The sequence below is a fragment of the Hylobates moloch genome, unplaced genomic scaffold (assembly GCF_009828535.3).
Source record: "Hylobates moloch isolate HMO894 unplaced genomic scaffold, HMol_V3 SCAFFOLD_21, whole genome shotgun sequence".
Classification (NCBI taxonomy): Eukaryota; Metazoa; Chordata; class Mammalia; order Primates; family Hylobatidae; genus Hylobates; species Hylobates moloch.
In genome coordinates this window covers 26,580,061-26,608,054 of record NW_026652296.1, presented here as the reverse complement: position 1 = coordinate 26,608,054, position 27,994 = coordinate 26,580,061, and the positions used below count along the sequence as shown (strand labels likewise).

The 27,994-nt window shown below is 43.6% G+C and overlaps 1 protein-coding gene across 1 annotated transcript; it reads right to left on the bottom strand.

The window, feature by feature from the left end:
• Window positions 1-117: 117 nt before the first annotated feature.
• Window positions 118-23,907, bottom strand: EIF2S2 (eukaryotic translation initiation factor 2 subunit beta). Its single transcript, XM_032142802.2, has 9 exons — window positions 23,735-23,907; window positions 16,648-16,825; window positions 14,723-14,826; window positions 9,343-9,478; window positions 8,254-8,354; window positions 7,492-7,640; window positions 4,644-4,700; window positions 1,200-1,285; window positions 118-592 (listed from the first exon to the last, which is right to left on the bottom strand). Exons 1-9 carry the CDS (start codon window positions 23,747-23,749, stop codon window positions 417-419), a joined length of 1,002 nt encoding a protein of 333 aa, XP_031998693.1. The 5' UTR covers window positions 23,750-23,907; the 3' UTR covers window positions 118-416.
• Window positions 23,908-27,994: the final 4,087 nt, after the last annotated feature.

Genomic DNA, 27,994 nt, shown 5'->3' with positions numbered 1-27,994 from the left:
ATGAAACACATGCCAGTTTCTCAGTCAGAGCCCGGCACACACTGTTTTTATATGGTTGGTTTCTTGCTGATTTCACCAAGCACATTTATAGAAAAGAAAACTGAAGGACAAACCAAATTGAAAGAATCACTGTTATAATAACTTTAATTTATCTTGCATTTTACAGAAGTCTATGAACGATTTTAAAAAAGCACCTCCTTACCCCATATCATGTTTCTCTGACAGGTGTTAAAGTAGGCAATGAGTATGTCAACAGCTTGAGCATCAGCGTCTTGCAAGGACTTCAGACCAACCAACCACTCGCCAAATCTTGGCAGCTTTTTTCTTGTTTTTAATACAACGGTATATCCACTCTGATGGCAAACCTGTCCAGCCACATCTCCACAACAAGCTTTGCAAAATCAGTGATTAGCAAATTAGTTAGCTTTGGCACGGAGCTGTGCTCGCTTGCCCGTGACAGCCTGGAAGCCGGTTTTGATACTGGCAACAGAACATCTAGAATGACAAGTTTCGCACTGTAGGAAATAGAGTCGCGTGTCCTTCTGCAGGATTGTGTCCGGTGATCGGCATGTGTGACAAGTGACATATTCCTCTGCAAATAAAGCAACACACAGAATTAGCTGGTAGCCACAGTGAGGTAGAGAAGTTTCTGCCTTCTTAAATACATCTACAAAGAACTCCACAAGCCCAGGCTGATAAATTTACCTGGGCACCCAGACCAGGGAAGCTCAGCTATTCAAGGGGTAAGAAAACACAAGCTGTCCACTGTGGCACTTCCGGCACTAAACATGGGCTGATACTCAATGCCCCAGGATTCAAGGAAGCCTGCCAGCTTGCGTATTCTCGTTTCTGTCTAGAGGAGAGCCACTCAAACATGTTAACAGACATGCCAATTTTAAATAACTAGGAACAAAAGGGGCCAAGGCCAGGCCTGAATCACAGGCAAGTTTCTCTGACTTGGCCTTTAGCCCTACAATCAACCAGCAGCTTCAATCAGCTGGACTTTCTTTAAAAATCCAAATCCTTCTCTATACCCCTAGTTAGTAGTCAAGAGCCACCTCCCTTTCACTATCATTTTGTCTCTGATCTTTTTAAGGCCAGCTTTTCCCAGCTCACTGCAATCAAATGGCTCTTCCTACAACACTGCAGCCTGATGAGAACATTTCAGGGTGATCAAATGAAATTAATTACACACTTACTGATATATCTTCTCAAGACATTTTCTATCTGTTTCTGTTGGAATCTTCCTTTGATTACAAGTTGGTTATTACCATCTATAGAACCACTATGAAAGAAAACAAAAATATCTCCATTATTATTGTTTTTTCCTAAAGGAATCAAATTCCAGCACCTTTAAAATTTAAAATATATTCAGTAGCATAGGATAAACTCTAGGACTGGTGCTATACTACTTGGTTTCCCAAAATTATTTATTTATGAGACAGGTCTCACTCTGTCACCCAGACGGGAGTGCAGTGGTGCGATCATGGCTCACTGCACCTTCAATCTCCCAGGCTCAAGCAATCCTCCCACCTAAGCCTACTAGGACTACAGGCACTCCCCACTGGGCCCTGCTAATTTTTTTTTTTTTTTTGGTAGAGATGGAGGAGTCTCCCTATGTTGCCCAGGCTGGTCTCAAACTACTGGACTCAAGTGATCCTCCCACTATGGCCTCCCAAACTGCTGGGATTACAGGTGTAGGCCACCACGCCCAGCCTCAAAATTTATTTTTAATTAAATAGTTTGCGTCTAATGATGTACCCATACAACATCAAATCCAATTAACTCTCCAGTGATAACAATCAGATTTATAATTGATTTTAAGTCTAAAACAAACTGATTCCTTCATTGTGTGTGACAGTCCATCCAACAAAGGAAAAAATCTTTTACTGCATCATACCATGTACAAAGCAAGGCAAAGGAGAGAGCTAGAAATATAAAAACATGAAAGGGGCTACATTTGTTTTTTAAAATTCTAAGCACCAAATATTTTGATTCAGGCATGGTTAAAAGTATAGTTGATAAAAATATACTAAAATTGATTGTGGTAGCAGTTATACATATTAATTTTAATGTGATCATATGAAAAACCATTGAGGCCAGGTGTGGTGGCTCACGCCTGTAATCCCAGCACTTTGGGAGGCCGAGGTGAGTTGATCACCAGCCTGACCAATATGGTGAAACCCCGTCTCTACTACAAATACAAAAAAATTAGCCAGGCATGGTGGTGTGCGCCTATAGTCCCAGCTACTGGGGAGGCCGAGACAGGAGAATTGCTTGAACCTGGGAGGCAGAGGTTGCAGTGAGCCAAGATCTGTGCCACTGCACTCCAGCCTGGGCGACAGAGCACGACTCAATCTCAAAAAAAAAAAAAAACCCATTGGATTGTATATTTTATTTTATTTTTATTTATTTATTTATTTTTTTTTGAGACGGAGTCTCACTCTATCGCCCAGGCTGGAGTGCAGTGGCGCAGTCTCGGCTCACTGCAAGCTCCGCCTCCCGGGTTCACGCCATTCTCCTGCCTCAGCCTCTCCGAGTAGCTGGGACTACAGGCGCCCGCCACCACGCCTGGCTAATTTTTTGTATTTTTAGTAGAGATGGGGTTTCACTGTGGTCTCGATCTCCTGACCTCGTGATCTGCCCGCCTCGGCCTCCCAAAGTGCCGGGATTACAAGCGTGAGCCACCGCGCCTGGCCTATTTTATTTTTATATATATATTTTTGGGGGGGTGTCCAAGGGTGGAGGTTTAATAGGCAAAAGAAAGAGAAAGAATAGCTCTCTCTCTCTTGCGAGAGAGACGGACGTCCGAGTGGGACTCCCCTGGATTATATACTTTAAATTTGTAAGCTGTTATCTCAATAAAGCTGTTTCAAGAAAAAAAAGGATAGTTGACTCACAAGCCACAAACTGTCAACGGTACTTAATGATAAACTGTTTGATAGGAACTGTTGGCAGGCACTTTTGAGAAAGCAAAGCTCTAGGCTAGATATTATCATTCATTCAAAATTATAAGTCATAAAGTGAAACAACAAAATTCAGTCAGGCAGGGTTAAATTTCCTCCTCCACAGATTGTAACCCTTAATCTCCAGGCTACAGTGATTCCAATGCTTGATGCAGAAATTCTTTTTCATTCACTGTCAAAAGAAATGGAATTTTCTCAAAAACCCATTTAACCCACTGACCATAAGTTTACTAGCCACAACTTGTTATAATAGTTTATCCCACCTCTAAAAATCTCTAGATTATTCTAACAATAGAAAAAAACAACATTAGCTTTTGCTCCTTCATTAGTTTGTGCAAGTTACAAATAAACAACGATGGTAACAAATTTATATTTAAAGCACTCCGGGCGCAGTGGCTCACGCCTGTAATCCCAGCACTTTGGGAGGCCGAGGCGGGCGGATCACAAGGTCAGGAGATCGAGACCATCCTGGCTAACACGGTGAAACCCTGTCTCTACTAAAAATACAAAAAATTAGCCAGGCGTGGTGGCGGGCGCCTGTAGTCCCAGCTACTCGACAGGCTGAGGCAGGAGAATGGCGTGAACCCGGAAGGCGGAGCTTGCAGTAAGCCAAGATCGGGCCACTGCATTCCAGCCTGGGTGACAGAGCGAGACTGTCTCAAAAAAAAAAAAAAAAAACAAACAAACAAAACCACCCACAATTCTTCTACAACAGAGCCTACGTATCCACCACGGTCAAGTAAATTACTCCTTAACCCCACACCAAGTGTAGCAAATCCCAACAACAGTTTAAAGACAGTAGGAAGAGAACACCTTAATTATCTCTGTACTGCCAGTGAGGCACAGGTGTCAAGCCTGTGAGGTGATCAAGCTGCAGGGACAGACAGACCTGATTGTATCTATCTTGACTGTGCCACTAACTAGCTATGTGACCAACTACAATTTCACTTTACTGAACCTGTTTCCAAATGTGAAGATAGGAATATTACTTTCTACTTCATAGAACTATTGTGAAGATTGAGATGGCACCCAAAAAAGCACTTGGCACACAAGAGGTGCTCAATATGCATTAGTCATCATTATCATGACCTACTCTACATTACTTATTTTTAAAGGAACATTAGGCTTCCAGATAGTAGTCAAACTTATTGGCATGGGCTCCGTGAGATCTTGGCCTTCCTGTATGGGAATGACTTGCTCAGTGCCTTCAAAAGGTGAGCCCTGAAGACAGGTAAGTACCTATTTCATCACAGATCCCTGTTTCAATGGTTTCTCCAGTGCCACTCATCAATTTACTAGCTGTATTTCTTCAACAGCCTGTTACCAATTTAGGAAAAAAAAGTCTGACTTTAAGAAAACTGATTCCTCTAAAAATCTAATATTTGCTCCATAAAAAGACTCAAGAGTTTCAATTAGTAACAGGAAAGTCTAAACATGGCAGTTCTGTGGTCCTCTCATTGGTACACCAGCAGGCCTGTTCAGATGTCAACTCTGTGCCCTATTCCTAAGCAGCCAAGCTCTCCCACAGAAATGAAGTGATTTCACTCCTCCACTGGCCTAAAAGTTTCTCTAATAATCAGGTGAATGTTTTCTCTAAGTGTGTTACATATACCTTTTCAAGAAAGATTCTTATGAAATGTGCAGCAGTACTGTATGTAAATGTATATAGTTTCTTACCTTGTACCCAATTCAGCCAACAAAAATGCAAGGAGATGTTTGGGCTGACGATGTAATCTAAAAAGAAAATCAAAATATATAAACCTTATCTCTCATGGAAATCTCACCAAACTTCTAAAAAATCTGTTCATTGTTTTGATCTGTGATTATTTAGCTATTAGGTAAATTTCACTGCATCGTTTATTTAAACTTCAAAATAAAGATACAGTATATGACACCACTTTTTTTTATTGTTAAGAGACAGGGTCTTGTTGTATTGCCCAGGCTGGAGTGCACTGATGTTCATAGCTCACTGTAACCTCAAACTCCTGAGCTCAAGCCATCCTCCCATCTCAGCCTCCCAAGTAGCTAGGACTACAGGTGTGTGCCACCATGCCTGTCTAATTCTTTAGTTTCTGTGTAGAGATGGGGTCTCACTATGTTGCCCAGACTGGTATGGAACTCATGGCCTCAAATGATCCTCCTGTCTCAGCTTCCCAAAGTGCCAGGATTACAGGTATGAGCTGAGCCAGATACCACTTGTTTACACTTCAATGCCCATAAGACCATATTACATTTTGTGACTACATACATATGAGTAAGCATCTAGAAACAAGGATGGAAAACATAAACACCGACTTTAGAGAATAACAACTTCCTCTGGGAAGGAAAAGGGGGCCAGGAAAAGATACAAAGGTGGCCTTAATTATAACTATAAAACCACCTTTTTTCTTTTGTTTTTGAGACTGTCATAAAATAGCATAAAATCTTCTTTTTAAAGAAGTAAAAAAAATCTGAAGCAAATGTGTCAAAAGTTCAACATATACCAAACCTAGGTGATGGATACTTGGATGTTATCAAACAGGCTAATAAATATATATATATGTTAATCCATATATATTTCCTGTTTAAAATTTTCACTAAAAGAAAGTGTATGTCTAGAAGGGTTCCATGGTAGCATAACAGAAAAATGGAAACATCTTAAATATTCACCAACTAGAGGAGTGGTTAAATAAATCCATTCAAGGGTGTATTCTACTTTTAGAAATCTCAATATAAAAAAAAAAATGTACACACACATATAAAATAAAAAATATAGAGCAATGCCATTCAATATTTTCATTTCATTTTTTAAATCTATACTGTGGCACTGTTTGAACTTGTTCCAACAAGCAGGTGCTAACTACAACAATTTTTAAGCTATTTTTCCCCAAAATGCAATGGGTGAGAACTGGTAAAGATATAATAAAATAGGTAAGCTCCTACATTGCTAGCGGGAGTATGAACTGGCACGACCTTGCTAGAAAGCAATGTGCTAATGTTTGCCATAAAAATATCCATTCCTTTTAACTCAGCAATTTCATCTTGCCTAAAGATTCTATTCTGAGCTACTGCAAAGATACGTGTATAAAGATGTTCGGTGAAGTTTTGCCTCTGATAATAAAAACCTGGGAGCAGCCATGTCCAACTTATGGAACTGTTAAAATATGTTGTGTAGCTATTTAAAACACTTATTCAGACTAATGACATGAGTAAAACTTTCACAATGTATTGAGAAAAAGGTTAAAAACCAGTATGATAGCAATTTATTTTTAAAATATGTACATAAAACTGGCTAAACATAAAAATATTAAACTATGATAAGTTATCTACCTCTCTTTTTTTTTTTGAGACAGTCTCACACTATTGCCTAGGCTGTAGTGCAATGGCACAATCTCAGCTCACTGCAACCTCTGCCTCCCAGGTTCAAGCGATTCTCCTGCCTCAGCCTCCTGCGTAGCTGGGATTACAGGCACGTGCCACCACGCCTGGCTTATTTTTTGTATTTTTTAGTAGAGAGGGGTTTCACTATGTTGGCCAGCCTAGTCTTAAACTCTTGACCTTGTGATCCACCCACCTCGGCCTCCCAAAGTGGTGGGATTACAGGCGTGAGCTACCCCGCCCAGCAGTTATCTACCTCTTAATGGTGGACTTTGCAGATGATTTTCCATTTTCTTTAGCTAAAGAAAGGGAGCCTTTCCACTCCCTGGGCTCCAAGTCTCCTGTGTGAGGACTACATTGAGCCTCCTCACTCTTCAGTACATCTAGTAGGATCCATCCTCAGTGGGTCAGCATGAGTTGATTTCTCTCACCTCTGAATGCACTAATAAAACAAGCCCTCCTGGCCGGGCACGGTGGCTCACACCTGTAATCCCAGCACTTGGGAGGCCGAGGCGGGCAGATCACGAGGTCAGGAGATCGAGACCATCCTGGCTAAAACGGTGAAATGCCGTCTCTACTAAAAATACAAAAAATTAGCCGGGTGTGGTGGCGGGCGCCTGTAGTCCCAGCTACTCGGGAGGCTGAGGCAGGAGAATGGTGTGAACCCGGGGAGGCGGAGCTTGCAGTGAGCCGAGATTGCGCCGCTGCACTCCAGCCTGGGCGAGAGAGCGAGACTCCATCTCAAAAAAAAAAAAAAAAACAAGCCCTCCTGGGCAACACAGCAAGACCACGTTTCTACAAAAAAAAAAAAAAATTTTTTTTTTTTAATTGGTCAGGCACGGTGGTGTGCACCTGTGGTCTCAGCTACTTAGCAGGCTGAGGCAGGAGAACTGCTGAAGCCCAGGAGATTGAGGCTGCAGTGAGCCATGACCACTCCACTGCATTCCAGCCTGGGCGACAAAGCAAGACCCTATCTTTAATAAAATAAAATAGCCCTGAGACTTATGAATTGAAGAAAATGACAGGCTTGAACTGTGAACTCCCTCAACCCCTACACCTGTGTATTCTTTCCATCTATAATAAAGTCGACAATAAGGGCATTTAACATTCTTAAAACTGCAATGAGAATCTGGTATTTGGGATGAAGGTACTCCATTAACCAACTTACAGTTTACAGATATCTGTAAAGTTGACAAAAGAAGTTTTCTTGGTTCCTACTCGGACGACCTGTGGAGGTTTCATGACAAATTTCCTTTTCTCCCCAGCAACCATATCTGGATTCTTTTCCCTCATGATGTTGAACACTCGATTCAGCAGCTATAAAAATAAAGTGGTATTCATGAATACACTTAGTAACTGCAGGGGTATAAAGTTCCCCTTTGAGTCACGTTGCTTAACAGCAAATACTTCACTTCTGATTAAATATACACATGCATAACTACAAGTCTGGGAGCTCCTTGAGGGCAGAGGTTCATCCCCAATCAGCATTTAGTTCATTATAGATGCTCAGCAACTCCTTGTCCAAAGTGAAATGAATGAATGAACAACTACTCATTCTGTTGTTTCTGTGGGAAAGTACATGATACATGGAAAAGTAAGATTCAGGAAAGCCCAAACTAAAAAACTCCAGACTACCCTGGCCCTAAATTAGCTACTCTCACCACCGCCCTCCTAATTCCTAGAGGGCTGCATGCCCTCAGCAGTCCACAAATTCAGGTGGGGACAGTGAATAGTACTACAATGACTGCTGCACTCTGGGCAGGCTGCCCCACGGGTGCACACCAGGAGTTGCTGTGCACTGGCTGTGTGACTTCTGCATCTGTTCCACCATCAGTCATTACTTCAATGGCCCTTCCAAGAGGATTTATCTTGCTTTTCTTTGAGCACTAGTGAATAGCTTAGCCCCTTTTCACAACAGATTTTGTCTTACCTCCTCGTATGTGTAGTCTCTTTCTGAGCCTGCCCAAGCAGGGCCTGTCTGATTACTGAATGAGATACCATCATCTTTTTTGTTGTCTTCATCTTCTAGAGCTATAGATAAAAAAGATTTTAAGAATGAGGGGTGGGCCCTACTACAATACAAAAGTGGGGCTGGGTCTAGAGAAATGAAAAGTTTCAAAGACATTTGTCTTCCCTTCCACAGCTGCATTCACAACAGCCTTAAGCATAAAGAAACCAAAGTTCACAACCCTTTTCCTTAGAAACAGGGATGTTATGACTTTCAAAAGGCCCTTAATAGAGACCTCTCTAATTAGGAGTCGATAACATACTGAAATATTTCTTAATTTAACAAACCGAAGATAAAATAATGCATCGGAATAATTAGAGGAAGAAGAGTCCAACTGTTTTGAGCACTTAAGAAACATCAACATCCATAAAACTCATCTACTGACAGAAGTTCTCTAAAGACCCTATAGCACTGAGAAACTAATAAAACTGTAAACAGAACTTTAAAAAAAAAATTTTTATTAAAAAATCGGGGCCGGGCGCTGTGGCTCACGCCTGTAATCCCCAGCACTTTGGGAGGCCGAGGCGGGCGGATCACCTGAGGTTGGGAGTTCGAGACCTGCCTGACCAACATGGAGAAACCCCCATCTCTACTAAACATACAAAATTAGCCAGGAGTGGTGGCGAATGCCTATAATCCCAGCTACTCGGGAGGCTGAGGCGGGAGAATTGCTTGAACCCAGTAGGCGGAGGTTGCGGTGAGCCAAGATCGTGCCATTGCACTCCAGCTTGGGCGACAAGAGTGAGACTCCGTCTCAAAAAAAAAAAAAAAAAAATTCGGTTATAGTAATTTTCCCAAGCCTGAATCAGTATGTTTTTAATGTAATCACAGTTGACAAATTCTTTAACTGCCATTATCAAGCCAGACACTGTTTCCTTTCAGCTTCCATTATTAGGCAGTAGAAATAAAGGGCAAGAAAAAAATTTTAAAAGCACCCCCCACCCCCATCAAGGAGATCAGGGCCAAAGGCTTGAGTAACCTCTAAATGTGCTGCTGAGTCCTCAGCATTACCTTCATCTTTCTCTAGTATTTCATCCTCATCTGGGAACTTAACATTCTTCTTTTTCTTCTTTTTATTGCCAAGCATAATGTCAAGGTCATCCTCTGGTTCAGTTGGTTCTTGAACATCACTTTCAATCTTAAGATCCTAAGAAAGTGAGATGAGTCTGAACATTTGATACTGGGACTATTCTTTTTTATTTATTTTATTACATTTTCTGTTGAGATGAAGTCTGGCTTTGTTGCTCAGGCTAGTCTCAAACTCCTGGCCTCAAGAGATCCTCCTGCCCTGGCCTCCCAAAATGCTGGGATTACAGGCATGAGCCACCACACCCAGCCTGTTCTTTTTTAAAAATGACGTGGGCTGACATTATTTTGGCAGGGGAAAAAGATCACATATTCAAAATTGAAGTTACAGATAAGAAACGCCTGTCAGAGAAGAACCAAACTGGCTCACAGAGACTCTGCCATTTGAATTGTGAATTCTTCAAGACACTTGTGGGATCTTTCCCCCTCATCCATCTCTTTATTCTTCAGCCTTAGGATCTTATAATTATTGTCCTTGTTTCCAAACCAGACTACTGTCAGAATCACAGCAGAGGCCAGGCGCCGTGGCTCACGCCTATAATCCCAGCACTTTGGGACATCGAGGCAGGTGGATCCCTGAGGTCAGGAGTTCAAGACCATCCTGGCCAACATGGTAAAACCCCATCTCTACTAAAGATACAAAAATTAGTTGGGTGTGGTGGCGGGCACCTGTAATCCCAGCTACTTGAGAGGAATCGCTTGAACCCAGGAAGCAGAGGTTGCAGTGAGTTGAGATCGTGCCACTGCACTCCAGCCTGGGCAACAAGAGGGAAACTCTGTCTCAAAAAAAAAAAAAAAAAAGAATCACTTGAGAAAATTTAAAAGTTTAAATCAGATTGACGATCTTCAGCAGGAACAGGGTTCAGGAGTATTTTAAAGAAGTTTTTAAGTGATTTTGATACAGTCATTGGGAAAGATTTTTCCGGGTGACACCAAATATGTCTTTTTCCACATCAACCCTCCAATGCCAATTAGGTGTCCTCCAGTTTAATTCAGACACACACTATCCAGAGTTATCATCAGATTTCACAGGTTTAAGGGCTCAGTTCCTCAAGACTGCCTTCACTTCAGATGCTAGTCACCACGTATTGGGTCCCCATGCTGCCTGCTTCTCTGTCCAACATGGCTATAAACTCGGAAGTTCCCACATTCGCCACCAAGAGTCAATAATTTGCCAAAACGACTCATAGAACTTAGGAAAGTACTTACTACTGCCAATTTATTATAAAGGATACAACTCACAAACAGCCAAACATAAGCAATGCATAGGACAAGGTATGGGGGTGGGAGCTGAGGGGTGGCAAGAAAGGCAGGCGTGGAGCTGCCATGCCAGGGACACCACCCTCCTAGCACCTTGCTGTGCTCACCAGCATGTTAGCTCTCCGAACCCATGTCTAGGGGTTTCATTACAAAGGCATGACCAACTGATTACATTATTTATTTATTATTATTATTATTATTTTGAGACGGAGTCTCACTCTGTAACCCAGGCTGGAGTGCAGTGGCGTGATCTTGGCTTACTGCAACCTCCGCCTCTCGGGTTCAAGTGGTTCTTCTACCTCAGCCTCCTGAGTAGCTGGGACTGGAGGCACACGCCACCACACCTAGCTAATTTTTGTATTTTTAGTAGAAACGGGGTTTTACCATACTGGCCAGGCTGGTCTCAAACTCCTGACCTCAGGTGATCCACCTGCCCAGGCCTCCCAAAGTGCTGGGATTACAGGTGTGAGCCACTACACCCGGCCAACTGAGTACATTATTACCACTGGTGACTGAGCTCAATCTCCAGACCTTCCCTCTCTGGAGGTGGCAAGAGGACCACTGAAAGTTCCAACCCTCTAAAATCATAGCTTTGTCCTTCTGATGACCAGCCCCCATCCTAAAGCTATCTAGGGATCCCCAGATAAGGGATCCCTGCTCCCTTACTCATTAATTAATATCTATTTTGTGTGTGCCTACATCTTGAACTGGGACAATGGCTACAGTCATTTCAGAAATCTCATTACCATACCAAAGACCCTGTTATCACTTTGGAGATTCCAAGGATTTTAGCAGTTGTGAGCCAAGAACATAAAGAACAAATATTTATTTTTTATTATACCAGTCAGCCTGGCACCAGTCTGTGGCGTGGTCTTTGGGCATCACTCCAATAGATGACATTATCAAAGAGGGAAAGGCAGAAGCCATGGGGAATTAGGATCAAGTGATAGAATGGAATGGAAACAAAGTAAAGCTTGACCCCAAGATTAGTTGCCAGAGGCATGGATGTAAACAGGGCATATTAAAACCTAGAAATGAGTCATAAACATCCCAGAAGGGCAGAAAAGGCCAGTCTCAGTTTCCAGCTTTCTGATTTCTCCTTCCTTTACCAGCTTATCCAGCTCCCTATCCTGAACTGTGCTGTCAACCTTACTCATTAATTAATATCGATTTTGTGTGTGCCTACATCCTGAACTGGGACAATGGCTACAGTCATGTCAGAAATCTTACCAGCAGAAAAGTTGGAATAGCTGGGAGTAAATAAAGCTCAGATTCGGGATCCCAAATCCAGCTGTGTAGTCTTAGTGCCACATGTGGCTATCAAGACCAATCTGCCAGCCACATGTGGCTATCAAGACCGATCTGCCAGCCACATGTGGCTATCAAGACCAATCTGCCAGCCACATGTGGCTATCAAGACCGATCTGCCAGCCGGGCGCAGTGGCTCACACCTGTCATCCCAGCACTTTGGGAGGCCAAGGCAGGCAGATCACCTGAGATCGGGAGTTTGAGACCAGCCTGGCCAACATGGTGAAACCCCCTCTCTACTAAAAATACAAAAATTAGCCTAGCGTGGTGGCGGGTGCCTGTAAACCCAGCTATTCGGGAGGCTGAGGGATGCCTGAGCCCAGGAGACGGAGGGTGCAGTGAACCGAGATCGCGCCACTGCACTCTAGCCTGGGCGACAGAGTGAGACTTTGTCTCAAAAAAATAAATAAATAAATCTGCCCATGGTATTAGCTACATACCATACAAACAGGACACCAGATACTCACTCACCTAGTCTCTAAGTCAATAAATAAGAACTTAGAAATGCTGAATATAAGTTAGCATATACTAGCCAACTTCTAGTGCTATACTATTATTATTTTATCCCAGTAAGATCTACTTCCATGACACCAAGACACAGCAGAAGGTGGAGAATGGCAAAAAGAATTTTTTTTTTTTTTTTTTTTGAGACAGAGTCTCGCTCTGTCGCCCAGGCAGGAGTGCAGTGGCACTATCTCAGCTTACCGCAACCTCTACCTGCTGGGTTCAAGCGATTCTCCTGCCTCAGCCTCCTAAGTAGCTGGGACTACAGGTGTGCACCACCACACCCAGCTAATTTTTGTATTTTTAGTAGAAATGGGGTTTCACCATGTTGGCCAGATTGGTCTTGAACTCCTGACCTCAGGTGATCTGCCCACCTCAGCCTCCCAAAGTGCTGAGATTACAGGCATGAGACAGCACGCCCAGTCTGCAAAGTATTTTTCAAGGCTTTTCAAAAGCCCTTCGATGGTCTGAAAATTCAGGTGGGAGAGTAGCCCAGGATCTCAAAAACCCTTCAAGTGAATGTCCATGCCTTGCCTGATGACCAGGATACCTCTAACATCCTCTTATGTTATGACTTCAAAAACAGTATTCCAGCACTTATTTAGAGCTAATCTCCCAATAAAAGCTACTGGAGGAATCAACCAACAAAGCCTTGTTAACCAAAACTTTCTATAGCACATCTCTACGTGTCGCCCTGTTACCCAGGATATTTAAATCCCATTTCTCATTATAATCTGAGCATTTTTCTCAATTTCCCTATAGTAGAAGGAAAAGAGAATCCCCAAACAGGGAGAGAACAAGATGAATCCAGATAAAACCAGCTTGTTCTCAAGGATTCTAAATTATCCTTGAACCAAAATATCTGCAAACAGGAAAAATATCTTACTCATTTCAGTACTCTAGCAATTACCACACAATGCTTCAAATGCTTGACTTGCTGTAATCACTCATACTTATTTACTGAATTAACTGCCATAAAATTATGACATTATTTCTAAAACTCAATGAATTACTGTATACATTTCCTGCTACATGTGGGATATACTTTATTCACTTGAGTTTGAGCAAACAAACTACTTATCAAAGAAAATTTTGAGTAGAGGGCACGAGATATTTGGTGTATGTTTGCTGTTGTGTGTGCGTGTACTCTATGTGAGTGAGTGTGTGTACTGCTATTATCTTGGGTTTTAGAAATAGATGTGTGGATTCTGCTAAAGTGATTCCTAGGCAAGGTCTTTAAAATGGTAACTCTAGGGAGGAAAACAGATCTTCAGCTCCTTCCCCTTTCATCCATCCACCCACCCTCCCTCCTATTCACCTTCCTGCCCACCTGTTACTCCCTGTCCAAAAGAATTTTGAGATATTTGTATTAGAAATCAATTCAGTAATAAGACTCACAGGGTCTCAAGTATCCACAAGATCAGAGAACTCCGTAAAACTAGCCTGAGTGCTCTGGTTTGCCTACAGGCCACATTGTCATCAGCTACCAACCACCACTGTGGTTCATTCTTTGCTGCTCAGAGGTACACGTATGAATTTGTGTATATTCAATATCTTACCAAAAGTTTAAGAAACCAAAGGAATATTTGCTCAAAAGGATTTCTCACTCATAGAAATAGTTCTCCGGCCGGGCGCGGTGGCTCACGCCTGTAATCCCAGCACTTTGGGAGGCCGAGGCGGGCGGATCATGAGGTCAGGAGATCAAGACCATCCTGGCTAACACAGTGAAACCCCGTCTCTACTAAAAAAATACAAAAAATTAGCCGGGCGAGGTGGCAGGCGCCTGTAGTCCCAGCTACTCTGGAGGCTGAGGCAGGAGAATGGCGTGAACCCCGGGGGGGCGGAGCCTGCAGTGAGCCAAGATCGCGCCACTGCACTCCAGCCTGGGCGACAGCGAGACTCTGTCTCAAAAAAAAAAAAAAAAAAAAAAAAAAAAGAAATAGTTCTCCACAGCCAAAAATCTCAGTATAGTTAAGGACAAGGGACATTTTGTGATCATCTTAATGGCATACAATACAACATGTAAGACCTAAGTTTAAATTCCTTGAACCACAGTCCCTTTAAGATACCTAGTCAGACACACTCCCAAGAAAATGACGCTACCAGTGGCAATTAAGTGCTAATCACAAAAGCAAACAAAGCTAGTAAGAGATGAGTCAAAGAGAGGGAAACATCAGCCATTAGCAACCTTACAAGAGGTCAAATTTTACCTTCAACAAGAAAGCAATACTACCTTTACACCTTCTTCAGCTTCATCAATATCAAATATCTTTTTAGTTTTTTTCTTCTTTTTCTTTTGATTAAAGAAGTTCAAGTCATCTAGATCATCAGAAGCATCTAAAAAGACCAAGGCATAATTATTAACAACTAAAAGGCAAAGCATCAAATTATGAGTTACACAAACATAGTTCAGCAATTAATCAAGTCACCAGAAAAGATTGACTGAGTATTAATTAGTCCCTCCACAATCACAAAAGTTATGGTTCTTTTTTTTTTTTTTTTTTTTTGAGATGGAGTCTTGCTCTGTCGCCTAGGCTGGAGTGCAGTGGCGCAATCTCGGCTCACTGCAACCTCTGCCTCCCAGGTTCAAGCGGTTCTCCTGCCTCAGCCTCCCGAGTAGCTAGGACTACACGCATGTGCCACCACGCCCAGCTAATTTTTTGTATTTTTTTAAGTAGAGACAGGGCTTCACCACGTTAGCCAGGATGGTCTTGCTCTCCTGACTTCATGACCCGCCTGCCTCAGCCTCCCAAAGTGCTGGGATTACAGGCGTGAGCCACCGCGCCCGGCCACAAAAGTTATGGTTCTGAAAAACGAAATGGTAGGTCATCTCAAAGATCTATAGGAAAAATCTGGTTAGGGGACCATGTTGAGAATATTTACTTAGTAATCTGACCATATCACTCTTCATGGTTCCCAAGACAAAGTCAGAGCTCTAACACAATTTCCAACTCTCCAACTTTATCTCCCACTTCTGCTTCTTGCCGTCCTCACTTCCTCACTTCAATCCCTGGTTCTAACCCTACTAACCTACTTTCAGTTCCTAGTGCAATGTACGTGAGGTCTCTCACCTCCAAACCTTCCCATGGGTCCTCTTACCTCCATCTCGCAGGATCTTGGTTAAATTACTTCCACCAAAGCCTTCTCTAAGCTTATCCATCTTTCCCCACAACTGGGTTAGGTATCCCCAGAGTGCTTGGATAGTATCTTCTGCTTACCCCAACTGAGGTACTTATTACCAGCTTGCTTATCTATCTCCCTACTCAATACTAAGAGTCTATGCCTTGTTCACCTAAATTCTACTGTCTAGCTCAACATTTTATTGAATCAATGAATCATCAAAAGGCCTAACAAATTATTCACATTCATTAAAATAAAGCTGTGCAGTAAATACTAGTTATCAGTGAAATTTTACCTACCATTAATGAGTAATAATAGGTTCTGTTCAACAAGTTTTCCATTTGACCTGCCATGTTATAAACTAGAAATATTTTAGGATCCCTCTGCTACAAGGTTTTTCAAGAAACTATTTACAAATCCATTTTATCTTATTACGACAGGAATGAGTTACTTTCCAAGTTTGTTTTAAACATGTAGAAGACACTTAGCACAGGGCAGATGCTCAGTGAATGTCAGTTTTCTCTATCCTGGCACAGTGTTATATTCAACAGACACAAATAATGTTTATAGAATCATTTCTCTCTAATAGTCAAATTATGTCTATGTTATAGCACAGGGGTAAGTAACTAAAGCTGTTGTCTAACCCCAAATACTTTAGGCTATAATTTTCATCTCTCATACACATTTTCAGACTTGCTAAGACACAAAACTGCCTATCTTAGTACTATTTCTTTCTGCCCACATTCAAATACAACTACCATTAAAAAGTCAGAGAAAAGACCTGATGGGTTAAACTGGGAAACCAGCTCTGGAACGGCAAGGTTTCATCATCTTTGCAACTTGTGAATTAAATGGGAACGTCCCTGCGACAAGCCTATCAGAAATCTAAAAAGGTCCACTGCATACAGACCACTGATGGCCTTGACTTCACTGGAACAGCCTTCTCAGGCTGAGAGGTCGCTGCATATACAAAAGCCAAAACGCTCATAGAACCAGGGCTTCTAGGACAACAGTAACTCTCTCACATCAACCACTCACCTTTTTTCCTAGTGTCCTCTTCATCAGCTTCCAAATCTTTGTCCTCAGTTGGCTCTGGCTCCACTTCTTTTGTTTCTGAAGGCTGGGTTTCCTCTGTTTGGGTATCCCCTTCCTCATCTAACATAAAAGGCTTCTTCTTCTTCTTTTTCTTCTTGCTCATAGTAGGATCAAAAATCATCTGTTTAAAAGACAAAAAACAAAAAGGGACCCAATGATTGTTTTTAATGATGCTCACATTCCAAATATGCTTTATCCTCAAAAGGCATACTCTTAAAAGAGTATGTGATACATTAAAACACCAAAGGGGAGTTTACCAAAAAATAAAATAAATTGTCCACCCAACCTTCTTGTTACTCTTAAATCAGGGGAACTGAAACACGTACACATCTTTCAATTTGTAAAGTATCACAGATACTTCACTTTCAGTTTCATGAGCAAATTTGGACGTTTGAATGAATCATGGAATTTAGGGAAGGGACTCTGGCAACAATCTATGCTATTGCCCCTCACTTTATAGATATAGGAAAACAATACCTCAGCAGGGTGTAAATTTTTTTGTATTGTTTTTTCTTTGAGACAGGGTCTCACTGTCGCCCAGGATGGAGTGCAGTGGCATGATCACAGCTCACTGCAACCTCAACCTTCTGGACTCAAGTGATCCTACCATCTTAGCTGCCTAAGTAGCTGGGACCACAAGCATGTGCTACCACGCCCAGCTAATTATTTTGTAGAGACGCGGTCTCCCTCTGTTGTCCCAGGTGGTCACAAACTGCCAGGCGCAAACAATCCTCCCACCTCGGCCACACAAAGCAATGGAATTACAGGTGTAAGCCACCGCACCTGGCCAGGGGTATCAATGTTTTATTCAAGGTTGGTAACTTGGGGCTGCTACACAGAGACTTGAGAGACTTTTGACCTGATTAAAAAAACAAACTTTTTTTTAACTACAAATCTTCAAGGAAATCCATCAGCAACTCTTCATATAGCAAATCTCTGAGTAAGAGAAACCTCTATAAAACATTTCACTCTGCTTTTTGTTTAACATTAAAGGTTCTTTTTTTTTTTTTTTTTTAAATGAAACAGGGTCTGGCTCTGCTGCCCAGGTTGGAGTGCAGTGGCATGATCTCAGCTGAATCCAACCTTGACCTCCCAGACTCACACCATCCTCCCACCTCAATTTCCTGAGTAGCTGGAATCACAGGAGTGCACCACCACACCCAGCTATTTTTTGTATTTTTAGTATTGATGGGATTTCATCATGCTCCCCAAGCTGGTCTCGAACTCCTGGGCTCAAATGATCCACCAGCTTCAGCCTCCCAGTGTTAGGATTACAGGTGTGAGGACCATGCCTTGCCAAAAATTCTCTTATTTTTATCTAAATGTCCACTATAGAATAGGTGAAAAACTAATTTATAATTTGTAGACTATCTGCTTGCATTGATCACTTGAAGAAAGAAAAGTTATCTAGACATAAGAGTTTAAACAACATACAGGGCAGACACCTGATAGAGTAGAAAGTGCAGGAGGCCGGGCGCGGTGGCTCACGCCTGTAATCCCAGTACTTTGGGAGGCCGAGGAGGGCGGATCACGAGGTCAGGAGATCAAGACCATCCTGGCTAACATGGTAAAACCCCGTCTCTACTAAAAATATTAAAAATTAGCAGAAGGTGGCAGGTGCCTGTAGTCCTAGCTACTCGGGAGGCTGAGGCAGGAGAATGGTGTGAACCCGGGTGGTAGAGCTTGCAGTGAGCCGAGATCGTGCCACTGCACTCCAGCCTGGGTGACAGAGCAAGACTTGGTCTCGGAAAAAAAAGAAAAAGAAAAAGAAAAAAAGAAAGTGCAGGGTCTTAAAGTCAAATAGAACCTGATTCAAATCCCAAGTATTTTTTTTCCTGAACCCCTTACCAATCTCTCTCCATATTCTATTAATACCATGCTTAAATTCAGCATTTTGCCTAGTGATCTGCTGTGGACAGCGCAATAGTAAAGTGTTTAAAAGCACAAGTCTGGAGCCCATCTGACTCGATTCAAATTCTGACTCTGGCTTGTACCTGTGTTATTCCACGGCTCATCTGTAAAATGGAAACAAGTGGCAGAATGACAACAAACCACACAAGGTTACTAGGAGGGTTAAAGATGTAAATGTAAAACACTTGCCATAGTGCCTGGCACATAAGTACTCGATAAATATTAGTAATTGTAATTTATACAATACTTTACCATTCACAAAGCATGGTTTTCTCTTGATTCCTATCACTGAAATTTCATCAACTCAGGTGCTCTAATTTCCCAAACATATAAAACACTCAAATGCTTCCCAAAATTGATTCCAACATAAACTTATTTATGTCCCAAGATCATTAATGAAACTAGACTGAAACCAAGCTACAGTCTGTAATAAGGTAATATAGTTACTGTCCTTGCCCAGTAGAGAAGTATGGTATTTGCAAAGCATTTTCAAAGTTAGTCTCTTCTCCCTTAACAAGGATCCAATTGTATAAATAATTAAATCTGAAATGCAGTCAGTCTGAAGAACATTATCTGGCCAACTTAAAGAAGTGTCCCTACCAAGATAGAAGAGCAAAGAGGAAAGAGTCCCCCACTGCTGACCCACTATTGAGCCCTGGGTCACCCTGCAAGGAGTACAGCGATAATACAGGGAAGTAGCTACATTTCATCTTCATTCTAGAAATAGGGAGACTTGGCAAAAAGACAGACAAAACTCTAGACACTATAAATTTAGTTCTGGAAGGGATTACAATCCATTTATTGCATTTTTTCAAGCATCAAGTTCCCTAGACTATTAACTGCCTTTTAACCATTATTCATCAAGACAGACTAAAGATGGAAAGGATCCTGATATCACTAGAAGACAGCCTCACAAGTGCCTTTTTATCCCCTGAAAAACCTTATGGTCTACAGCTAAACAGTTTGGTTGTAGCCTTGTAAAGGATAATAAACATGCAGGAATCATAAACTGAAATAATTAACATCTCTCTCAATTACTGTCTGGATACTTAACATACATACTCATTGCCTTATTTTATTCATACCATCCTGCAAAGTACAGTTTACAAATAAGGACCAGGGATCCCTAAGCAGCACCCAAAGCAGACCTCCCCAGAGAATGAGGCCATGTTATTAGTCTTGACTAAAATCATGGCTTTTTAAGACTTTCATCTCTAGCTTCCAAATTATAGGCTGACTACACTCCAAATTGGTTTTCTTTTATGAGACTAGTTTGGATTTGAAAAGCAAATAGCTGTTGACAGTGCACTTATGGAAAACTACAGATCACGTGAGTTATATTTTAGGTTCACAACAAAGCCTTCAAAAGCATAAATTTTCTATTTTCAACTTCTCACGTTTGGTTGGAGAGGGCAAAGAAAAGGTATACCAGCTAAAATTACGCTGAAATGCTCATCAAATTAGAAGCCTCTTCTCATAGATCATACCTTACCCAAGAAATCAACTTTATAGTCATACTATACCCAGAAGCAGGTGTGAGTCACAAAAGAACCCACAGAGAAGCAAGACATTGATCTAAAAGTTCCTTCCAAAGGTGACCAGAACAAATGCTAAGTGCTGCCATTCTGTGTGATAGGATTGTGGGACTTTTTTTTTTTTTTTAGGGACGGGAGTCTCACTTTGTTGCCCAGGCTGAAATGTAGTGACTACTCTCAATTGTAATTATAGTGCATTGCAGCCTCGAACTCCTGGCCTCAGCCTCCTGAGTAGCTGAGACTACATGTGAATGCCACCACGCCTGGCTTAGATTCTGCTGTTTTTCTTTGTATTCTTTTGTGTTTCATAAACTTCACACAACACACATCCCATTTTGAATCAAAAACTTTTTTTTTTTAATTTAAAGCTTCTTTTTGCAAAAACACCTTCCCATATTTTATGAAAACCCAATGTTCTGACTCCTTGTGAATGGGACCTAGTAGTAAGCAGGCAAGTATTAAATATTGAAGGTGCTTTTAACAAATGGTCTGAAAAATACCGAATGCCTATTGATTAGGGGATTTTTCTTTTCCCTTACCAGGTAGCAGCCATATTTCTAGGATTCTGCTTTTTAAAGATCATAGTTCCATGTTGGGAGACTGAGGCAGGAAGACTGTTTGAGGCCAGGAGTTCAAGACTAGCTTGGGCAACAAAGCAAGACCTCATTTCTACAAAAATTAAAAAATTAGTGGGTGCAAGAGCATGCGCGTGTAGTCCCAGCTACTTTCGAGGCTGAGGCAGGAGGATCCCCTGAGCCCAGGTGAGAGGCCGCAGTGACCTATGATTGTGCCACCGCACTCCAGCCTGGGAAACAAGAGCGAGACCCTGTCTCTAAAAAAAGCAAAACAAACAAACAAACAAACAAAAATCATAGTTCTTCTCGGTTGAAAATGGTTATGTTCTGGCGAGTTTTTGGCTTAATTACCAGGTTTAAAAATAAATGTGTGCAGTTTATTTCAATTATACATAAAAAAAACACACCAAAAACAGAAGGCTGGGCATGGTGGTTCACGCCTGTAATCCCAGCACTTCAGGAGGCTGAGGCAGGCGAATCAGAAGGTCAGGAGTTCAAGACCAACATAGTGAAACCCCGTCTCTACTAAAAATACAAAAAAAAAAAAAAAAAATTAGCTGGGCATGGTGGCGGGCGCCTGTAATCCCAGCTACTCGGGAGGCTGAGGCAGGAGAATTGCTTGAACCCAGGAGGCGGAGGTTGCGGTGAGCCGAGATCACGCCACTGCACTCCAGCCCAGCGACAGTGTGAAATTCCATCTCAAAAAAAAAAAAAAGAAAGAAAAAAACAGAAATATGAATAAAACAGAAAATTACTTTTTAATAGTAGCCTCTTTAATTGTCTAGCCTGACCACCAGGCAGGATTACTTCCACTCTGGGAAAGTCCTTGGCAGTTTATAAATCATTTTCAAGTAGAGTTTCACCTGATCCTCACAAGTCTGTACAGTAGCCAGTAGCCAAAGGAATGGCCTAAAAATACTTACCTAGTCAACAGCACTACAGGAACCAGGCCCTATACCCTATTCTTCATACCTCTCTCTACTCCTAACTTCTACCTGGCAGAATGGAAGCCAAAGAACAGGGTTCTAGTCCTACTAACTTTCTGCATGATCTTGGACAAGTTAATCTCCCTCGGCCCTGGTTTCCTGTAAAATGCAGTTGGACTGGCACCCCTAAGTGGCCAAACTAATACTTTATTGGCTTCCAAAGTCCTATGCCGAAATGCTGGTTCTACCATCTTTGCTTCACAAAATTCTGTTCATCCAGTAGTAATGCATTCATATTCCACTTCTTTCAAAACCTAATCCCACTGCTAAAAATGATCCCTCTAACCCTCCAAGTCACTATGTTGATGGTCCTATTTCTGTTTTTTTTTTTTTTTTGAGACAGAGTCTCGCTCTGTCGCCCAGGCTGGAGTGCAGTGGCGCGATCTCGGCTCACTGCAAGCTCCGCCTCCCGGGTTCACGCCATTCTCCTGCCTCAGCCTCCCGAGTAGCTGGGACTACAGGCGCCCGCCAACACGCCCGGCTAATTTTTTGTATTTTTAGTAGAGACGGGGTTTCACCGTGTTAGCCAGGATGGTCTCGATCTCCTGACCTCGTGATCCGCCCGCCTCAGCCTCCCAAAGTGCTGGGATTACAGGCTTGAGCCACCGTGCCCGGCCGGTCCTATTTCTTTCTACCTTCTGTGTCAACTAGTTGACCCATACACAGAATAACACCCCATGGAATCTTGCACACTTAAGTACTCTATTTGCCAAAGGTTATGAGAAGTTTGAAAATTGAGTAGAAACAAAACAAGGGTGAAACACTGCCACTCTCAGAACTTTTGAAATACAGCAGCCTAGAGCAATGTCTATAACCGCCAAGGACCATATACAAACTTTCAGTTTCTCTAAGCCATTAAGATCCTAGTCAATCTGGAATTCCACTGGTTCAGCCACTTAGTATTTGATCATGGGCATTATACAACTCTGTAACACTCAAATTTTTCATCTCTAAAATGGGCACAACAATAGACCTATTTTACAGGACTGTCGTGAGAACCAAGTAAGAGACTGGAATCCCGTCCAGAATACATTCCAAATTCCTTAACTTCGTCTTCACAGCCCTCCATGAACTAGTCATTACCTGCTTGGCAAGTGTTCACCCCTTAACGCTAACCAAACTGGAGATTATTCTACTTCCTGTGAGCACATTTACTGGCCTTTCTCGACTATTCCTTTGCCCTTGTGATCAAGGCTTCCTATTGCCTGAGGAAATTCTCAACACCTTACGGGGCCTTCCCCCAATGTTAAGCAATACCTACTGGGAGTACTTAACGTGAACTTCATTTTAAGTCGTTAGATGTTATATCAACCAGGATAAATCTGAGGTAAAGGGATTTGAGGAAATTCACTGAGATCCAAGTACCACGGTAGAAAAAGATACAGCCAACTTCACAGCCCGGACTTCCCGCTCACGTTGCTGGTAGCCCTCTGTTAAGGGAAGCTCGGGGGCTCGCCCGGAAACTTTCCGGGAAGGTCAGTCACTTCCTGAGGCTGCAGAATCTTTTTCTCTCGTTCTAACCCCATCACCCCCTCGTCTTTTTAAAAAACAATGCTAGGAAGGCAAACAAGGGCGGGATACCGGCCCCGACAAGACAGCCTAGAAAGTTTTAACGAGGGCGTTATACCAAGCCAAGAGAGGCTCGTCGCGGCACCCCTGGCACCCAGTGAGGCGAGCTGGGGCGGCAGTGCCCAGCAGAAAGGAATGCAGGGATCGCTAGCCCCAGTCTCGTTCGGGGTTATTAAGCGGGCATTCGAGCCCCTTCCGGGAGGGCGACTCAACGTGTGCTCTCCATTCCGGAAACGCCAACCACGGCAGGGGCACCGCCGCCCTGAGGAAAGCGGGCTGCGGCCAAGCCTGCGGATCCAGAGTCCTTGCCGGCTCTACCGCTCCGGGCCGCCTAGGCGCGGCTGCCCCACATGGCGGCGGCCGGCTGCTAGGCCGCAGGCCCGTTCTCCCACACTGGAGTGGGTTCGGCTTCTCGCCTCAATCCTTAGCCCTAACGCGGGGCTCAGATCCTCACCTCGTCCCCAGACATGGCTGCGGCTCGAGTGGGCTCGCCACGGACGGGATGTCAGACGGGTCAGCCCCAGGCCCCGGCGGTAGCGCTGCCCCTGCCGATACCTCTCCCACCACCGCACTAGGCTCTTGCATCAGCGAAGGGGAACTACACCCCGCCCTCTCCTCCAAGCGTTGGAAATGCGCCTGCGCAGAGCTCGCCAAGGCGCAGGCGCGCAGAAGAGCCAACCTAGCGCGCTTCGTGTGGCGCGAGTTACCAGGCGACGCCGCATCGCCAGGCATGCCGGGACTTGCAGTCCACTTATAAGAGGGTTGTGCTTGCTCTGTAGCCGCCCAGCAACCTGTGCGCGGCGTTTGAGCGAGCTGCAGCCGGAAGAAGATTCGGTTGTTGATATTGCCTCAGCCTTTTGGAGCGTTCTTTTGCGCTGCTTGTAGAGTGAATTGAGGTCCCTTCCTCCTGGGTTAGGGTAGTAGGTTAGACACTGAGTCATATGAACCCGCTGGAGCTTTAGTTTCCCACAGGACCCCGGGGCGTCATGGTGTTTGAGAAATTCTGAGTTGGAGCTAGAGGCGCTCACCTCGCTAAGGGTTTTTACTTCGTAAGAAATTTGACGGCTGGTTTTCTGCTTGGGAGGTCAGAAACCGAAGTATCTTCCCGCTCTTCTCCCAGGAGAGATAACATCTCCTGAGGAGAAACAACCACGCAAGAGGCAGCTATCGGGAAGCCTCAAAATACTTGTTTATGAAATCTGATTGAACGCTCTGGGTGCGCCACGCAACTTCCCTTGAGACCTAACAACAGCAGCGACCCTTTAGGGAGCTCTCACTGCGGCAGTGCCCTCCAGCCAAAGACCATCGAGAACACTCCTGTAGTTGGACAAAGTGGGGTTTATGGTCTTGCAAGTAGGGCAGTACGCCGTGGGAAACACCGGGACGTCTTGGGAAGAGGGTGTTGGAAAGAATTTACAGGGTTTGGGCAGGGTTTAAGGAAGCAGAGCTTCTCTCTGGATTAGATGCAGTCAGGAGGTGGGGGTAATTCTATGATTGGGTAATTTAGTAATTTTTTTTTTTTTTGAGACTCGTTCTGTTGCCCAGGCTGGAGTGCAGTGGCGCGATCTCGGTTCACTGCAAGCTCTGCCTCCCGAATTCAAGCGATTCTCCTGCCTCAGCCTCCCGAGTAGCTGGAATTACAGGCGTGAGCCACCTCGCCTGGCCTATAATTCTTACATAATAAGAAAGTAGAACTGGCCGGGCGTGGTGGCTCACGCCTATAATCCCAGCACTTTGGGAGGCCAAGGCGGGAGGATCACCTGAGGTCAGGAGTTCAAGACCAACCTGGCCAACATGGCGAAACCTTGTCCCTCCTAAAAATACAGAAATTTGCCGCGTGTAACGGTAGGCGCCCATAATCTCAGCTACTCTGGAGACTGAGGCAGGAGAATCGCTTGAATTCGGGGGGCAGAGGTTGCAGTGAACCGAGTTTGCGCCACTGCACTCCAGCCTGGGCGACAGAGTGAGACTCCGTCTCAAAAAGAAGAGAAAGAAAGAAAGCAGGAGGGAGGGAGGGAGGGAAGGAAGGAAGGAGGGAAAGAGGGAAGGTAGAACTAAGCAAGGCTAAAGCTGCAATTGGTTAAAAAAAAAAAAAAAAAAAGCTCTGCCTCCCGAATTCAAGCGATTCTCCTGCCTCAGCCTCCCGAGTAGCTGGAATTACAGGCGTGAGCCACCACACCCGGCCTATAATTCTTACATAATAGGAAAGTAGAACTGGCCTGGCACGGTGGTTCACGCCTGTAATCCCAGCACTTTGAGAAGCCTAGGCGGGTGAATCAGGAGGTCAAGAGATCAAGACCGTCCTCACCAACATGGGGAACACTCGTCTCTACTAAAATACAAAAATTAGCTAGTCGTGGTGGTGTGCGCCTGTAGTCCCAGCTACTCAGGAGGCTGAGGCAGGAGAGTCGCTTGAACCCGGGAGGCGGAGGTGGCAGTGAGCCAAGATCAAGCCACTGCACTCTAGCCTGGCGACAGAGCTAGACTCCATCTCAAAATAATGGTAATAATAAAAAAGGCTGGGCGCGGTGGCTCACACCTGTAATCCCAGCACTTTGGGAGGCGAGGCGGGCAGATCACGAGATCAGGAGTTCGAGACCAGCCTGACCAACATGGTGAAACCCCATCTCTACTAAAAATACAAAAATTAGCGGAGCATGGTGGCATGCTCCTGTAATCCCAGCTACTCAGGTGGCTGAGACAGGAGAATCACTTGAACTCGGGAGGCAGAGATTGCAGTGAGCGGAGATCACACTGCTGCACTCCAGCCTGGGCGACAGAGCGAGACTCTGTCTCAAAAAAAAAAAAAAAAAAAAAAAGATAGAGATAGGAGATAGGAGCATATCTGGTTTTTTTGTTTTGTTTTGTTTTGTTTTTTGAGATGGAATTTCGCTCTTGTTGCCCAGGCTGGAGTACAATGGCATGATCTCGACTCACCGCAACCTCACCTCCTGGGTTCAAGCGATTCTCCTGCCTCAGTCTCCCAAGTAGCTAGGATTACAGGCATGTACCACCACACCCAGCTAATTTTGTGTTTTTAGAAGAGACGGGGTTTCTCCATGTTGATCAGGCTGGTCTCGAACTACCGACCTCAGGTGATCCGCCCACCTTGGCCTCCCAAAGTGCTGGGATTACAGGCATGAGCCACCATGCCCGGCCTTATATCTGGTCATTTTTTTGTGGTTGGCACAATGTTTATTTTTGTTCATTTATATTCAGACATCATGTTTTTGTTTGGACCCACCGTGGTCACAGAATGGCCTTGTCTGATGTTGGTGTTCTGAAATTGTTAGTGTTCAACCAGGCAGCACATCCTAGTTAATAGTGCCAGCCGGCTTCCTGCTATCATAGGCTGCATCTCTTTTCACTGTGTTCCACATTACTTAATCATATTTGCTGCTTTAGGTCTCAACAACTGTGTGAGATAATCCACAGACACCTAGTACTCTCTACGGGATACTAGTCCCTAATGTAAGCATGGCAATTCCTTGCCTCCAAGGAGCTTACATCTTAGTGAGATGGATGGTTTATTAGCCCCTTTTTCCAGATGAGGAAACTGCTTTTGTGGCACTGAATAATTAGTCAGAAGCCATATACAGCCAGCAAAACAGGTAACCTGGGAATCCAAGTCCAGACAATCTGATACCAGTGGCTGCCACTTTACCACCTTGAGAATCTGAATCCCTAAGGAGCCTGGACTGGTGCCACCAAACGTCAGTCATTTTCAGCTACTGGTATTTGTGCATACCAGAGTTACTCAATGGCAGCATTATTGACATATTGGCAGACAATTCTTTGTCAGGCCAGATAATTCTTTGTTGTGGGATGTTGTTCTGTGCATTGTAAGATGTTTAGCAGCATCCCAGCCTCTATATAATAAATGCCAGTGACACCCTCCCCCTAGTTGTGACAACCAAAAATGTCTCCAGACACTCCCAAATATCCCCTGGGAGAGACAGAATCACCCCTGTTTGAGAACCACTGGTGTACATCAATTTTTGGATCTTTGAGAGAGAAACATCTGGTACATGACAGTCCCCAAATCATTTTAAGTGGGAGGCCTTGAAGAGAAGAGAGGGAAACAGTGTGGCCTAAGTTTTGGAAAAGCCTGTTCAACTATGAAAATGACAGATAAAGGAAAAATAAATGAAATGGAAAAACGAAGACAAGTGATAGAGGTGAAGAAAAGGAGCTTATGAAATGATCTGTGGGCCAGACCTGGTAGCTCACACCTGTAATCCCAGCACTTTGGGAGGCCGAGGTGGGAGGATCACTCAAGCTCAGGAGTTTGAGACCAGCCTGGGCAACATAGATCCATCTCTACAAAAAAAAAAAAAATTTTTTTTAATTAAAAAATAAGTTACTCAGATCACACCAAGGAAGTTAGTTCACACTAACTTAAGTTACTCAGATCACACCAAGGAAGTTAGTTAGTTCACACTAACGAAGACACTAAGAAAACTAAGAAAGTCTTTTTTTTTTTGAGACAGAGTCTTGCTCTGTCGCCCAGGCTGGAGTGCAGTGGCTCGATCTCGGCTCACTGCAAGCTCCACCCCCTGGGTTCACGCCATTCTCCTGCCTCAGCCTCCTGAGTAGCTGGAACTACAGGCGCCCGCCACCACGCCTGGCTAATTGTTTTTGTATTTTTAGTAGAGATGGGGTTTCACTGTGTTAGCCAGGATGGTCTCGATCTCCTGACTTCGTGATCTGCCCG

Excerpts from the sequence above, each read along its gene's own strand:
- EIF2S2 (XM_032142802.2), bottom strand. Across the intron at positions 7,641-8,253 it reads GAGACTACACATACGAGGAG|CTGCTGAATCGAGTGTTCAA; the intron begins GTAAGACAAAAT and ends TTATTTTTATAG. Across the intron at positions 4,701-7,491 it reads TTTACAGATATCTGTAAACT|ATTACATCGTCAGCCCAAAC; the intron begins GTAAGTTGGTTA and ends TTTTCTTTTTAG.